This window comes from Salmo salar, chromosome 24, assembly GCF_965601325.2.
Source record: "Salmo salar chromosome 24, fSalSal1, whole genome shotgun sequence".
Lineage (NCBI taxonomy): Eukaryota > Metazoa > Chordata > Actinopteri > Salmoniformes > Salmonidae > Salmo > Salmo salar.
Window position 1 is genome coordinate 9,552,527 of NC_138314.1, and position 15,081 is coordinate 9,567,607.

Below are 15,081 nucleotides of genomic sequence, written 5' to 3' on the forward strand. Positions count from 1 at the left end.
AAAAAAGTCCTCACAAGTATAGTAATACACAACTGTGTGTGTTGTTTTTCTGTAGTCCATATGGATCCTATTGCTCTGCTCTGTTATGCTCTGGACATCAGCAGCACGTATACCAACTCAGTTAGAACCAGCTGTGTGTGTGTGTGCAACTGTGGGTCTGTGTGGGTGGGTTGGTGGGTGGGTGAGGTAGGATGGGGTGACTCTGAGTGTGTGTGTCTGTCTGGTTTTGTTTGTGTGTATGTGGGTGTGTATGTATGTGTGTATATGCTGGGTCTACACCACAGAATGTGACTGTCTCCTCATTGGTAATGGCGCCTGATATCTGCAGTGATAAGTATTTTCAGGATGTGATGCGGGCCCTGCATGTGATGTGGCCCTACATGGAGTGGCATTTGGCCGGGCCTCTGGGGCCAGCCTGGGAACAGAACACAGCACAGCAGCACACAACTGATCGTCAGCCAGGCTGGAATGCCAGACATTTGAAGTCAGACTTGTTAAAAAAGGACGGAGGGTAGGAGATTGGTCAAATAGTCTCCTGTGTCGAAAAATAAGCCCACAGAGTCAGAGCAGGGAGAAAAAAACAACAGACAACACTTCCCGCAAGCCAATATTAGGGAGTGCCACTCTGCTCTCTGAGTTCTTTCTTATTGAGACCGGGGACCTCAAAGGTGGTTTTGATGTGTGCGTGTGTGTGGCACTCTTCAGGGAGGAGGAAGAGGAAGTCAAATTGCCTCTTGGGGCAGTCCGAGTTTCAGTCGGTGACACACACACCCATACCCAGACACACTCTCTCCATCTCTGTATCTGTCTCTCTCTCTTTCTCTCTGTAAGTGGGTGGTGGTGGGATGTCATTACAGAGCCATGATAGGACCTGATGCATAATGCATCCAGCCGTCCTGCTGCTGAGGAGCAAGTGGCCTCTGGTCAGGATGGAGGGATGAATTATGGATGGAGGAGCACTCGTTCACTGGTTTTGCACTAACTCTGGATCTTCCCCCGAACACCTCTTACTTTTAGCCAGAGTTGTCTTCTGTGGCATAAAGTTACAGTGTACAGACAAAAAGGCTCAGGGTTGTTTTATAACAGTGTATCAGGACTTCTGCTCGCTTCCTGACAGTGAAATTCTTTATGACTATACACACTGCTTTACTCACTTAGGGTTTTCTTTATTTTTTACTATTTTCTACATTGTAGAATAATAGTGAAGACATCAAAACTATGAAATAACACATATGGAATCATATAGTAACCAAAAAAGTGTTAAACAAATCAAAATATATTTTATATTCTTCAAAGTAGCCACCCTTTGCCTTGATAACAGCTTTGCACACTCTTGGCATTCTCTCAACCAGCTTCATGAGGAATGCTTTTCCAACAGTCTTGAAGGAGTTCCCACATATGCTGAGCACTTGTTGGCTGTTTTTCTTTCACTCTGCGGTCCAACTCATCCCAAACCATCTCAATTGGGTTGAGGTCGGGTGATTGTGGAGGCCAGGTCATCTGATGCAGCACTCCATCACTCTCCTTGGTCAAATAGCCCTTACACAGCCTGGAGGTGTGTTTTAGGTCATTGTCCTGTTGAAAAACAAGTGATAATCCCACTAAGTGTCACGCCCTGACCATAGAGAGCCCTCGGGATTCTCTATGGTGTTTTAGGTCAGGGCGTGAATAGGGGGATTTCTAGTTAGTTTATTTCTATGACGGTGTATGTGTATGGTTCCCAATTAGAGGCAGCTGAGAATCATTACCTCTAATTGGGGATCATACTTAGTGTGTTCTTTTTCCCACCTGCGATGTGGGATATTGTTTTTGTGTGAGTGCCTTTGTGCGCTACGTTTTGCACGATCATTCATTCTTTGTTGTTTTGAAGTTTCACTGTAATAAATATGTGGAACTCTACTCACGCTGCGCCTTGGTCCGATTATTTAAATGACGATCGTGACAGAATATCCCACTACTACAGGACCAAGCAGTGTGCCCAGGAGGTAAAGGAGAGTTGGACATGGGAGGAAATACTGGGTGGATGCGAGACCCTTCCTTGGCGGGAGTCGCCAAGGAGTATAGGAGCGACGACGCCGGGGTCCGCGGCCACAAACAGCCCAAGGGCAACCCCAATAATTTTTTTTTGGGGGGGGGGGGGCACAAGGGGCGGTCAGCCGAGCTGAGGAGAGAGCCAGAGACCGTCTGGGAGTCGATGGAGCAGTTGGAGGAGGGAGATCGTGCCAGCTCCAACCTGTGCTGGCTCCACGCACCAGGCCTCCAGTGCGCCTTCCCAGCCCGGTATGTCCTGTGCCGGCTCCCCGCACTCGCCCTGAAGAGCGTGTCATCAGTCCGGTTCAACCTGTGCCGGCTCCACGCACCAGGCCAGTGCGCCTTCCCAGCCCGGTATGTCCTGTGCCGGCTCCCCGCACTTGCCCTGAGGAGCGTGTCATGAGTCCGGTTCAACCTGTGCCGGCTCCACGCACCAGGCCAGTGAGCCTTCCCAGCCCGGTACGTCCTGTGCCGGCTCCCCGCACTCGCCCTGAGGAGCGTGTCAGCAGTCCGGTTCAACCTGTGCCGGCCCCACGCACCAGGCCTCCAGTGCGCCTTCCCAGCCGGTACGTCCTGTGCCGGCTCCCCGCACTCGCCCTGAGGAGCGTGTCATCAGTCCTGTTCAACCTGTGCCGGCTCCACGCACCAGGCCTCCAGTGCGCCTTCCCAGCCCGGTACGTCCCACTCCATGGCCGGAGCCTTCCTCTGCACCGGTGCCCAGTCCAGGCACGGCATCCAGTCCCTTTCCATGGCCGGAGCCTTCCTCTGCACCGGTGCTCAGTCCAGGCACGGCGTCCAGTCCTGCTCCATGGCCGGAGCCTTCCTCTGCGCCGGTGCTCAGTCCAGGCACGGCGTCCGGTCCCGCTCCATGGCCGGAGCCTTCCTCTGCGCCGGTGCCCAGTCCAGGCACGGCGTCCTGTCCCGCTCCATGACCAGATTGTATGACGTATCGCTGCAGAATGCTGTGGTACAGTAGCTATGCTGGTTAAGTGTGCCTTCAATTCTAAATAAATCACTGACAGTGTCACCAGCAAAGCACCCCTACACCATCACACCTCCTTCTCCATGCTTCACGGTGGAAACCATACATCTCACGAAGACACGGCGGTTGAAACCTAAAATCTCCAATTTGGACTTATCAGACCAAAGGACAGATTTCCACCAGTCTAATGTCCATTGCTTGTGTTTCTTGGCCCAAGCAAGTCTCTTCTTATTATTGGTGTCTAAGGCACTGCATCTCAGTGCTAGAGGTGTCACTACAGACCCTGGTTCGAGTCCAGGCTGTATCACAACCGGCCGTGATTGGGAGTCCCGCAGGGCGGCGCACAATTGGCCCAGCGTCGTCTGGGTTACGGTTTGTCTGGGGTCATTGTAAATAGGAATTTGTTCTTAACTGACCTGCCTAGTTATATAAAGGAAACAAAATAATAGTAGTTGTTTCTTTGCAGCAATTGGACCATGAAGTCCTGATTCACACAGTCTCCTTTGAACAGTTGATGTTGAGATGTGTCTGTTACTTGAACTCTGTCAAGTATTTGTTTGGGCTGCAATTTCTGAGGCTGGTAACTCTAATGAACTTGTACTCTGCAGCAGAGGTAATTCTGGGTCTTTCTTTCCTGTGGCGGTCCTCATGAGAGCCAGTTTCACTTGAAGAAACTTTCAAAGTTCTTGAAATTTTCCGGATTGACTGACCTTCATGTCTTAAAGTAATGATGGACTGTCGTTTCTCTTTTCTTATTGGAGCTGTTCTTGCCATAATATGGACTTGGTCTTTTACCAAATAGGGCTATCTTATCTATACCACCCCTACCTTGACACAACACAACTGATTGGCTCAAATGCATTAAGAAGGAAAGAAATTCCACAAATTAACTTTTAACAAGGTACACCTGTTAATGTACATGCATTCCAGGTGACTACCTCATGAAGCTGGAGAGAATGCCAAGAGTATGCAAAGCTGTCATCAAGGCAAAGGGTGATTATAAGGGTGGCTACTTTGAAGAATCTCACATTGGTTACTACATGATTCCATATGTGTTATTTCATAGTTTTGAAGTCTTCACTATTATTCTACAATGTAGAAAATAGTAAAAAAAGAAAAACCCTGGAATGAGTAGATGTGTCCAAACTTTTGACTGGTACTGTACTTGGTGGGCTACAAAAATGTCCCAAAGCATTAGATAGAGTGCAATAAAATGATGCAACACAGCGTCAAACTAGAGCGTCAAATTTAACTAGACTTAATATCCAATACCATGCAGGTCACTTTTGGTCAGTAGGTGACATGGTCTAGCAGTCACTGACGGACAGTCAGGGTGTGTGTGTATGTGTGTGTGTGTATCGCGGGGGTATGAAAGTTGCTGTTGTTGCATGCCAACGCCGCTGGTGGGACGACTTTATTTGTCACCGCTCTGACGGATTCAACCTCCGTCCTAAGAGCACGTGCAGGCACCATCCCTGGAAGACGTTCTTTTGTTGTACACTCGCACAAACACACATACACTGCGGGAAAACCAACAACAAAAGGTCCGCTTATCCAATTGCGGGGAACAAGATAGGGAAGAAAATAGACTCATAAAGCTCATCTTAGCAGCTGCTGTCCTACTGCTTCCCTCGGTATCTGCAGCTACTAGCCACCAAGGTAAACATAAAAACACTGTTAGTTGTGGAACTAGATGTATTTCAGATTTTTGTGAGGATGCTAAACATTGACCTTAATAATAGAGTTATTACACACAGACCACACGTATAATAGATTCCCTGTATCCTATCTGATAAACGTGTTAATTATCCCTGGGAATTATTTTTTGTTGTTGTTGAGGAACAGGAAGACTGGCTGTAGTGTGTGTGTGTGTGTGTGTGTGTGTGTGTGTGTGTGTGTGTGTGTGTGTGTGTGTGTGTGTGTGTGTGTGTGTGTGTGTGTGTGTGTGTGTGTGTGTGTGTGTGTGTGTTGTGTATCCTAACTCCCTCTCCAGTGACAGAGTTTGACTTCCTCTTCAATAAGTTGTGTGATATATCCTTTCCACCCTGTGTCTGCACACACTGATTTCCCACATAGTCCACTTATCTTGCTCAATAATTGGGTTATGGAAAGGAAAGGAAAATAAGGATTGTGTCTTTCAGTCTTTCAGTGTTTCTGAGTGCTTGTTTTTCTATCATAGAAAGTAGGCCCTCCTTATGAACCCTTGAAGCAGAACTCACGTTTAACATAGATATCATCGGTAGGACTGGGAGGTTTTCCTGCTCCCAAATAGTGCCCTTCTTTTGACCTAGGTCCATTGGGGCTCTGGTCAAAGTAGTGTAGTATATAGGGAATAGGGTGTCATTTGGGATGAACACATGGTCCTAACCGTAGCACAGAAATAGAATGGGGGAATGCTAATGATTCTAGGTGGGCTAGATCAATGTCATATGGTGGGTCACACCTTTTATAACTGGGTCATGAAACATTTAGGTGTGTCCCAGGGATTACGATTGTAATCTGTCTACTGGTCTGTTTGTTTTGAGGAGAACTGTGGTTTTCTAAGTCCTGAGTTTCCAGCAGGTGAACAGTAGACGTGTATAGAGTTCTAGAGCGTCTGAATGGATCGTCAACCCCTGTTATATGAGCAGGGAAAGAGAAGCCTATTCATTTGCACCTCTGTGACCCCTCTCCCATTCTTCTGCTGTTCTCTGTGTGAAAAATAGGCTGCCTCTCACGCACACCAGCCTCAGGCCCTCAGGGTAGGGTAGGGGTGTTATTTAAGATGGGAAGAAGTTGGTCCAGGAAAGGTTGGCAGCTGTGACCCTGGTTGTCAGCCATGACAAATTAGACAATTTCTACCTCACTGTTCAAAAGGAGTCACATGATTTATGTCACAACTCTCAGATGAAGCTATTCTGTTGTCGTTATATCTTGTGTGTGTGTGTGTGTGTGTGTGTGTGTGTGTGTGTGTGTGTGTGTGTGTGTGTGTGTGTGTGTGTGTGTGTGTGTGTGTGTGTGTGTGTGTGTGTGTGTGTGTGTGTGTGTGTGTGTGTGTGTGTGTGTGTGTGTGTGTGTGTGTGTTGACAGAATGGTTATAGTAAGTGTATTGTGAACCCTGCATGAATTATATTCAAATGCACACCATAACGCTTGCTATTCACCCATTTATTTCAATTGATTATTACACGGACTGGAATGTCTGTGGCACTTAATGTTATGTTACACATCACCTAGGAAATGACATGGCGACACGGTCAGTACACAGTAATAACCTATGAAATACTTGCTACCTAAATGACTTACAAGGGGCACCATACATTGGTTTGTTATTGTATGGGAAAGCGAGGACGAACAGTAGACACACGTATATATGTCAGATAACAGAACACTACACGAATGGGAGCTGTGCTGCAGCGTGACCAAGGCTGTTTGCTGTTTGTTTTACTGTCATCGCGTGTAACCAGAGAAACTTTCCAAACCCTCATCAAACCTAGCATTTACCGTTGATTGGGAAAAAAAGACAACTCTCTTAATGTGGGTTATTTTATCAGCCGCAAATAATGGTCTGAAGGGTAGAACGTCAGAGCTTGGACTACTAACCCGGTCTCACATTTGTTAAGCATTACGCTGGAATGCAGGGGAGCTGCCTTCATAGAAACCACTGTCTGTTCTTCTCCCCTTTCCTCAACTCTGATTGGCTCAGAGCTTTGACTAAAGGTTCTTATTGGTGGATAGTGTTGATAAGACTGTATCCAGTTTGCTGAGCAGTGTGTACATGGAGCTGTCTATTCCTAAAGGGATGTTTAAGGTATTCCTCTGGCAGAACAAACATCGCTGTGTCCTATTTCACCTGCATGGCTGAATGCATAGTGTATAGTACTATGTACAACACACTCACACACACACACACGGGGTCAAACCTAAAGGGTCACGCCAGGTATTCCTCTGGCGGAACATAAACATATCTGCGCCTCATATCATCTATATGATAAATGTCTATTTAAAGTGCAGAACACAGTATGCCTGAACCTATCTGAGGGTCATACACGACAAACATTGTTTAATCCACTTCGCCACACCGTATTCTTGGGGTGAAGAGGAGGGTCCTCTATGAAAGCCTCCCAAATCTCAGAGCCCTATGGGCCCTGGTCAAAAGTAGTGCGCTATAAAGGGAAACAAGTGCCACTTGGGACGCGGCGTATAACTGCCTCCAAGCGACTGTAAAATCAAATGAAAAACATTGGACCTCCACCGTTTCCAGCAAAGTTGTTGGATCTGAAGTTTTTTGTTTATTTGCCTGCTAACCTTTTATTTGACTAGTTTAGTTGACTGAGAACACATTCTCATTTACAGCAGTGACCTGAGAGTTTTCGCTTACGCTGTCAAGATAAGGTCAATGATGTGAAACCTAAACCGAGACAGACCAGAGTGCTTGGGTTCGTGGTAGGTGGTAGAGTGATGATACAGGAAAATGCTGGTTTAAATGAAATTAAAATCTACCTACACACCGAAGAAAGCCGAAACGTCTATGTACGCTATCCCTAATGCAGTAAAAAAATTAAAAACATAGAATATTTAAGTAAGCTTTTTGCGACATATTTTTGAGGGCGAACCAATTAACCTCTTTGGTTTACCCAGACAGACAGGATGATGACTGGAGGTTCTCTGCCAAACATGTTTCTGCAATGACATTATGGGTTATAAAGCAGGGGTGGAGACAGACGGGGATAGGCTGTAGTCGAGGAGATGTCTCCCACATACAAACACAAACACATATGCAAGAAAACATACACAGACACACACACACAGTCGTCATGGCGTCGTTAGGGCTATGTCCTTCTCTGTAATCATAGGTTGGGTTCGTTCCTACCAATTGTTGATCTCTCTCCAGGGTAGCGGAGGTGTGTGTGTGTGTGTGTGTGTGTGTGTGTGTGTGTGTGTGTGTGTGTGTGTGTGTGTGTGTGCGTGCGTGCGTGCGTGCGTGTGTGTGTGTGTGTGTGTGTGTGTGTGTGTGTGTGTGTGTGTGTGTGTGTGTGTGTGTGTGTGTGTGTGTGTGTGTGTGTGTGCCCGGACGTGCATGCTAGGTTCGTGATTTTCAAGCATTCAGTGGGGTTTTCCTTGTTCTCTCTATATACATGATGTGTTTGCGCTTATACCTATCTTTTAGTTTCCTGCATGCCCGTGTATGTTCATGTTTAATCATTCTTGCCTGTTCTCACCCCCCCCCCCCCCCGCAGCCCCCACATCATATTCCTGTCACAGAGTGTGCTGTGTGGAGAGAGAGAGGGAGACGGAGCGAGAGATGGAGTTGGAGGAGAGCGGGCCCTGTCTCTGTGTGGGTCTCGTCTGTGCCATGAGCTGTCCCACTCGTGGTTTGGCCTGGCCATCGGGGCCCGGGACTGGACAGAGGAGTGGATCAGTGAGGGCTTTGCCACCTACCTGGAGGACATCATCTGGGCCCGGGCACAGCAGGTACTAGACTATCAGCTCTACCGTGTCAAAACAGTTTCTGGACCAGACGGATGAGTTTACTCCCAGACACACACTGACCTAAGGTTTATGCATTTCCCCCACCTCATGATTAAGGTTATGATTGGGGTAAAGTGAGCTGAACCTAGATCTGTGTTTAGGGGTAATGTCTACCCAGAGCCAGTCAAAGGGCAATAAGTGGATGGGTTGGACAGCTATGTGTTGTTATGTTTGCTGCTATAGCAACCTGCAGATCAGTGAGGGCTTTGCTACATACTTTCAGGACCAACCTGGGCCAGAGCACGGCAGGTATATTGGACATTACAGACCTATATAGAGGAGAGATGAGTCACAGCAGGATACTGGACAGCATCTTCAGACGGTGTTTGATTACGGATGTCTTGGAACAAGGCTTTGAGAGTTTGAGGTTGGCGTTTTCGTCACACAAAAGAGCACAGATCTGTGCAATACATACCGTAAAACTCATTACAGTCTGAAGCACAATTACATTTGAAACGTTTCGTCAAAGATGTGCGTTTATAAGGGGAATAATATTTCACCCGAGTCTTGTAATCTGCGTGATGAAGGTGATGCACACGATCAACCGCAAATTGCACTATTTGGAACTGGCATAGAATAATATGCCTTTTCCATTCATTTGAAGTATTAGGGTTATTCTGCTCACTGCCATTTTCTGCTGCAAAATGCTGCCCCGAATCGCAAAGGCATCACTTGAAAGGTTCAATGGATAAAAAGAAAAGAAAGGATTAAGTGGATTAGGGCTGACCCCATTTAGTCGACTGGTCCATTGTTTGGTTGATAGGCTGTTAGTCGACCGAGATTTCTGTAATCGAGCAGTGGCTAATTTGTTTTTAAATATTCATAGAGTACAAGACACCTGTCTGATTTGCGCCTTTCTCAGTGGACTAATCCATTGTGGAGGCCGTGGGGATGGCACAGTCCATCAACTAAGTCATGTGCTGCTGAAATTGTATATGGTTAAGGACAATGGTGCAACACTTATAAAAATAGCATTCTTTTATAACAAATTATCTTTCTCCCGCGTCGGATAGCGGTCGAATAGCAAAGTCAACCAGCATATTGGTGTTGAAAACAATGCGGCGGAGGCAGCAGCGGAGTTAGGAGATGAGAAAACAGCCCTTGCCTTATTTGTCTAAGGAAGGTGAGGAGAGAGGACCCCCCAACTTATTTAGGTCTATAATCAATAGCCTAACTGTTAAATGTGCCTGGCTTTATAAATCATCCATATATATCTACAGAAATAAGACAGATCCTGCTTCTGTTGCCTGTTTGAGTGTTTGTTTAATAGCCTCACGCAACACAACATGTCGGATAATCTTTGCTATGCTGTAATAAAACCCTCTATGGTATAACTTATAATGTATTTAGTGTTGTTTATACTGTTCCAAATTGTCTCAAAAATAATGTATCATAATCATTTTTCTTGATCTCCTTCTTATTGTTATTATTGCTATTTGTATTATGATCATCATTATAATAATAAATAATGTCATTATCATTAGTAGGCTTAGTATAGCAGCCTTGTATAACCACCATTGAGCTGCAGGCCTAAGAGCACATCCTGTTTAGTCTTAATACCATAACTTAATTAGGCCTATATTGCAATACTTATATACAGTTGAAGTCGGAAGTTTACATACACCTTAGCCAAATACATTTAAACTCAGTTTTTCACAACTCCTGACATTTAATCCTAGTAAAAATTCCCTTCTTAGGTCAGGTAGGATCACCACTTTATTTTAAGAATGTGAAATGTCAGAATAATAGTAGAGAGAATATTATTTTTCAGCTTTTATTTATTTCATCACATTCCCAGTGGGTCAGAAGTTTACATACACTCAGTTAGTATTTGGTAGCATTGCCTTTAAATTGTTTAACTTGGGTCAAACTTTTCGGGAAGCCTTCCACAAGCTTCCCACAATAAGTTGGGTGAATTTTCGCCCATTCCTCCTGACAGAGCTGGTGTACCTGAGTCAGGTTTGTAGGCCTCCTTGGTCGCACACGCTTTTTCAGTTCTGCCCACAAATTTTCTACAGGATTGAGGCCAGGGATTTGCCATGGCCACTCCAATACCTTGACTTTGTTGTCCTTAAACCATTTTGCCACAACTTTGGAAGTATCCTTGGGGTCATTGTCCATTTGGAAGACCCATTTGTGACCAAGCTTTAACATCCTGACTGATGTCTTGAGATGTTGCTTCAATATATCCACATAATTTACCCCCCTCATGATGCCATCTATTTTGTGAAGAGCACCAGTCCCTCCTGCAGCAAAGCACCACCACAAAATGATGCTGCCACCCACGTGTTTCACAGTTGGGATGGTGTTTTTCGCCTGGCAAGCGTCCTCCTTTTTCCTCCAAACATAACGATGGTCATTATGGCCAAAGCGTTCTATTTTTGTTTCATCAGACCAGAGGACATTTCTCCAAAAAGTGTGATCTTTGTCCCCATGTGTAGTTGCAAACCGTAGTCTGGCTTTTTTATGGCGGGTTTGGAGCAGTGGCTTCTTCCTTGCTGAGCGGCATTTCAGGTTATGTCGATATACAGTGGGGAGACAAGTATTTGATACACTGCCGATTTTGCAGGTTTTCCTACTTACAAAGCATGTAGAGGTCTGTAATTTTTATCATAGGTAAAAATCCAGAAAATCACATTGTATGATTTTTAAGTAATTAATATGCATTTTATTGCATGACATAAGTATTTGATACATCAGAAAAGCAGAACTTAATATTTGGTACAGAAACCTTTGTTTGCAATTACAGAGATCATACGTTTCCTGTAGTTCTTGACCAGGTTTGCACACACTGCAGCAGGGATATTGGCCCACTCCTCCATACAGACCTTCTCCAGATCCTTCAGGTTTCGGGGCTGTCGCTGGGCAATACGGACTTTCAGCTCCCTCCAAAGATTTTCTATTGGGTTCAGGTCTGGAGACTGGCAAGGCCACTCCAGGACCTTGAGATGCTTCTTACGGAGCCACTCCTTAGTTTCCCTGGCTGTGTGTTTCGGGTCGTTGTCATGCTGGAAGACCCAGCCACGACCCATCTTCAATGCTCTTACTGAGGGAAGGGGGTTGTTGGCCAAGATCTCGCGATACATGGCCCCATCCATCCTCCCCTCAATACGGTGCAGTCGTCCTGTCCCCTTTGCAGAAAAGCATCCCCAAAGAATGATGTTTCCACCTCCATGCTTCACGGTTGGGATGGTGTTCTTGGGGTTGTACTCATCCTTCTTCTTCCTCCAAACACGGCGAGTGGAGTTTAGACCAAAAAGCTCTATTTTTGTCTCATCAGACCACATGACCTTCTCCATTCCTCCTCTGGATCATCCAGATGGTCATTGGCAAACTTCAGACGGGCCTGGACATGCGCTGGCTTGAGCAGGGGGACCTTGCGTGTGCTGCAGGATTTTAATCCATGACGGCGTAGTGTGTTACTAATGGTTTTCTTTGAGACTGTGGTCCCAGCTCTCTTCAGGTCATTGACCAGGTCCTGCTGTGTAGTTCTGGGCTGATCCCTCACCTTCCTCATGATCATTGATGCCCCACGAGGTGAGATCTTGCATGGAGCCCCAGACCGAGGGTGATTGACCGTCATCTTGAACTTCTTCCATTTTCTAATAATTGCGCCAACAGTTGTTGCCTTCTCACCAAGCTGCTTGCCTATTGTCCTGTAGCCCATCCCAGCCTTGTGCAGGTCTACAATTTTATCCCTGATGTCCTTACACAGCTCTCTGGTCTTGGCCATTGTGGAGAGGTTGGAGTCTGTTTGATTGAGTGTGTGGACAGGTGTCTTTTATACAGGTAACGAGTTCAAACAGGTGCAGTTAATACAGGTAATGAGTGGAGAACTCGAGGGCTTCTTAAAGAAAAACTAGCAGGTCTGTAAGAGCCGGAATTCTTACTGGTTGGTAGGTGATCAAATACTTATGTCATGCAATAAAATGCTAATTAATTACTTAAAAATCATACAATGTGATTTTCTTGTTCTCCCCACTGTAGGACTCGTTTTACTGTGGATATAGATACTTTTGTACCTTTTGTACCTCCAGCATCTTCACAAGGTCCATTGCTGTTGTTCTGGGATTGATTTGTACTTTTCGCACCAAAGTACGTTCACCTCTAGGAAACCGAATGCGTCTCCTTCCTGAGCGGTATGGCGGCTGCGTGGTCCCATGGTGTTTATACTTGCGTATTATTGTTTGTACAGATGAATGTGGTACCTTCAGGCGTTTGGAAATTGCTCCCAAGGATGAACCAGACTTGTGGAGGTCTACAATTATTTTTCTGAGGTCTTGATTTCTTTAGATTTTCCCATGATGTCAAGCAAAGAGGCACTGAGTTTGAAGGTAGGCCTTGAAATACATCCACAGGTACACCTCCAATTGACTCAAATGATGTCAATTAGCCCATCAGAAGCTTCTAAAGCCATGACATAATTTTCTGGAATTTTCCAAGCTGTTTAAAGGCACAGTCAACTTCGTGTATGTAAACTTCTGATTCACTGGAATTGTGATACAGTGAATTATAAGTGAAATAATCTGTCTGAAAACAATTGTTGGAAAAATTACTTGTGTCATGCACAAAGTAGATGTCCTAACCGACTTGCCAAAACTATAGTTTGTTATCAAGAATTTTGCGGAGTGGTTTTTAAGCCTAGGCGTCCCGCTAGAGGGACAACTTCCGGTGAAGCTGGAGGGCGCGCAATTCAAATAAATAATCATGAAAATTATGGATATTAAACATTTAGGTACATACAGTGAGATAAAAAAGTATTTGATCCCCTGCTGATTTTGTACGTTTCACCACTGACAAAGAAATGATCAGTCTATAATTTTAATGGTAGGTTTATTTGAACAGTGAGAGACAATAACAACAACATAAAATCCAGAAAAACGCATGGCAAAAATGTTATAAATTGATTTGCATTTTAATGAGGGATGTAAGTATTTGACCCCTCTGCAAAACATGACTTAGTACTTGGTGGCAAAACCCTTGTTGGCAATCAGAGGTCAGACGTTTCTTGTAGTTGGCCACCAGGTTTGCACACATCTCAGGAGGGATTTTGTCCCACTCCTCTTTGCAGATCTTCTCCAAGTCATTAAGGTTCCGAGGCTGACGTTTGACAACTCGAACCTTCAGCTCCCTCCACAGATTTTCTATGGGATTAAGGTCTGGAGACTGGGTAGGCCACTCCAGGACCTTAATGTGCTTCTTCTTGAGCCACTCCTTTGTTGCCTTGGCCGTGTGTTTTGGGTCATTGTCATGCTGGAATACCCATCCATGACCCATTTTCAATGCCCTGGCTGAGGGAAGGAGGTTCTCACCCAAGATTTGACGGTACATGGCCCCGCCCATCGTCCCTTTGATGCGGTGAAGTTGTCCTGTCCCCTTAGCAGAAAAACACCCCCAAAGCATAATGTTTCCACCTCCATGTTTGACGGTGGGGATGGTGTTCTTGGGGTCATAGGCAGCATTCCTCCTCCTCCAAACACGGCGAGTTGAGTTGATGCCAAAGAGCTCCATTTTGTTCTCATCTGACCACAACACTTTCACCCAGTTGTCCTCTGAATCATTCAGATGTTCATTGGCAAACTTCAGACGGGCATGTATATGTGCTTTCTTGAGCAGGGGGACCTTGCGGGCGCTGCATGATTTCAGTCCTTCACGGCGTAGTGTGTTACCAATTGTTTTCTTGGTCCCAGCTGCCTTGAGATCATTGACAAGATCTCCCGTGTAGTTCTGGGCTGATTCCTCACCATTCTCATGATCATTGCAACTCCACGAGGTGAGATCTTGCATGGAGCCCCAGGCCGAGGGAGATTGACAGTTCTTTTGTGTTTCTTCCATTTGCGAATAATCGCACCAACTGTTGTCACCTTCTCACCAAGCTGCTTGGCGATGGTCTTGTAGCCCATTCCAGCCTTGTGTAAGTCTACAATCTTGTCCCTGACATCCTTGGAGAGCTCTTTGGTCTTGGCCATGGTGGAGAGTTTGGAATCTCAGTGATTGATTGCTTCTGTGGACAGGTGTCTTTTATACAGGTAAAAGCGTTGACATCACGAACAAACTGAAATGGTCCACCCACACAGACAGCGTGGTGAAGAAGACGCAGCAGCGCCTCTTCAACCTCAGGAGGCTGAAGACATTTGGCTTGTCACCAAAAACACACACTTCTACAGATGCACAATCGAGAGCATCCTGTCGTGCTGTATCACCGCCTGGTACGGCAATTGCTTCGCCCACAACCGTAAGGCTCTCCAGAGGGTAGTGAGGTCTGCACAACGCTTCACCGGGGGCAAACTACCTGCCCTCCAGGACACCTACACCACCAGATGTCACAGGAAGGCCAAAAAGATAATCAAGGACAACAACCCCCCGAGCCACTGCCTGTTCACCCCGCTATCATCCAGAAGGCGAGGTCAGTACAGGTGCATCAAAGCGGGGACCAAGAGACTGAAAAACAGCTTCTATCTCAATGCCATCAGACTGTTAAACAGCCATCACTAACATTGAATGGCTGCTGCCAACACACTGACTCATCTCTAGCCACTTTAATAATGAAAGAATGT

At 45.8% G+C, this 15,081-nt stretch overlaps 1 protein-coding gene across 5 annotated transcripts in view; it reads left to right on the top strand.

Annotated features, from left to right (window-relative positions):
* aopep (aminopeptidase O (putative)) overlaps nt 1-15,081 on the top strand; it is a 115,603-nt gene that overhangs the window by 40,242 nt on the left and 60,280 nt on the right. For all 5 annotated transcript variants that reach the window (XR_001323913.3, XM_082968474.1, XM_014171051.3 and 2 more), the window contains exon 6: nt 8,233-8,467. Coding sequence is in view for 4 of the 5 variants with exons in the window: in XM_082968474.1 (XP_082824600.1) it covers nt 8,233-8,467 (235 nt within the window). In the remaining variant the exon portion in view is untranslated. The remainder of the gene's footprint in view (nt 1-8,232; nt 8,468-15,081) is intronic.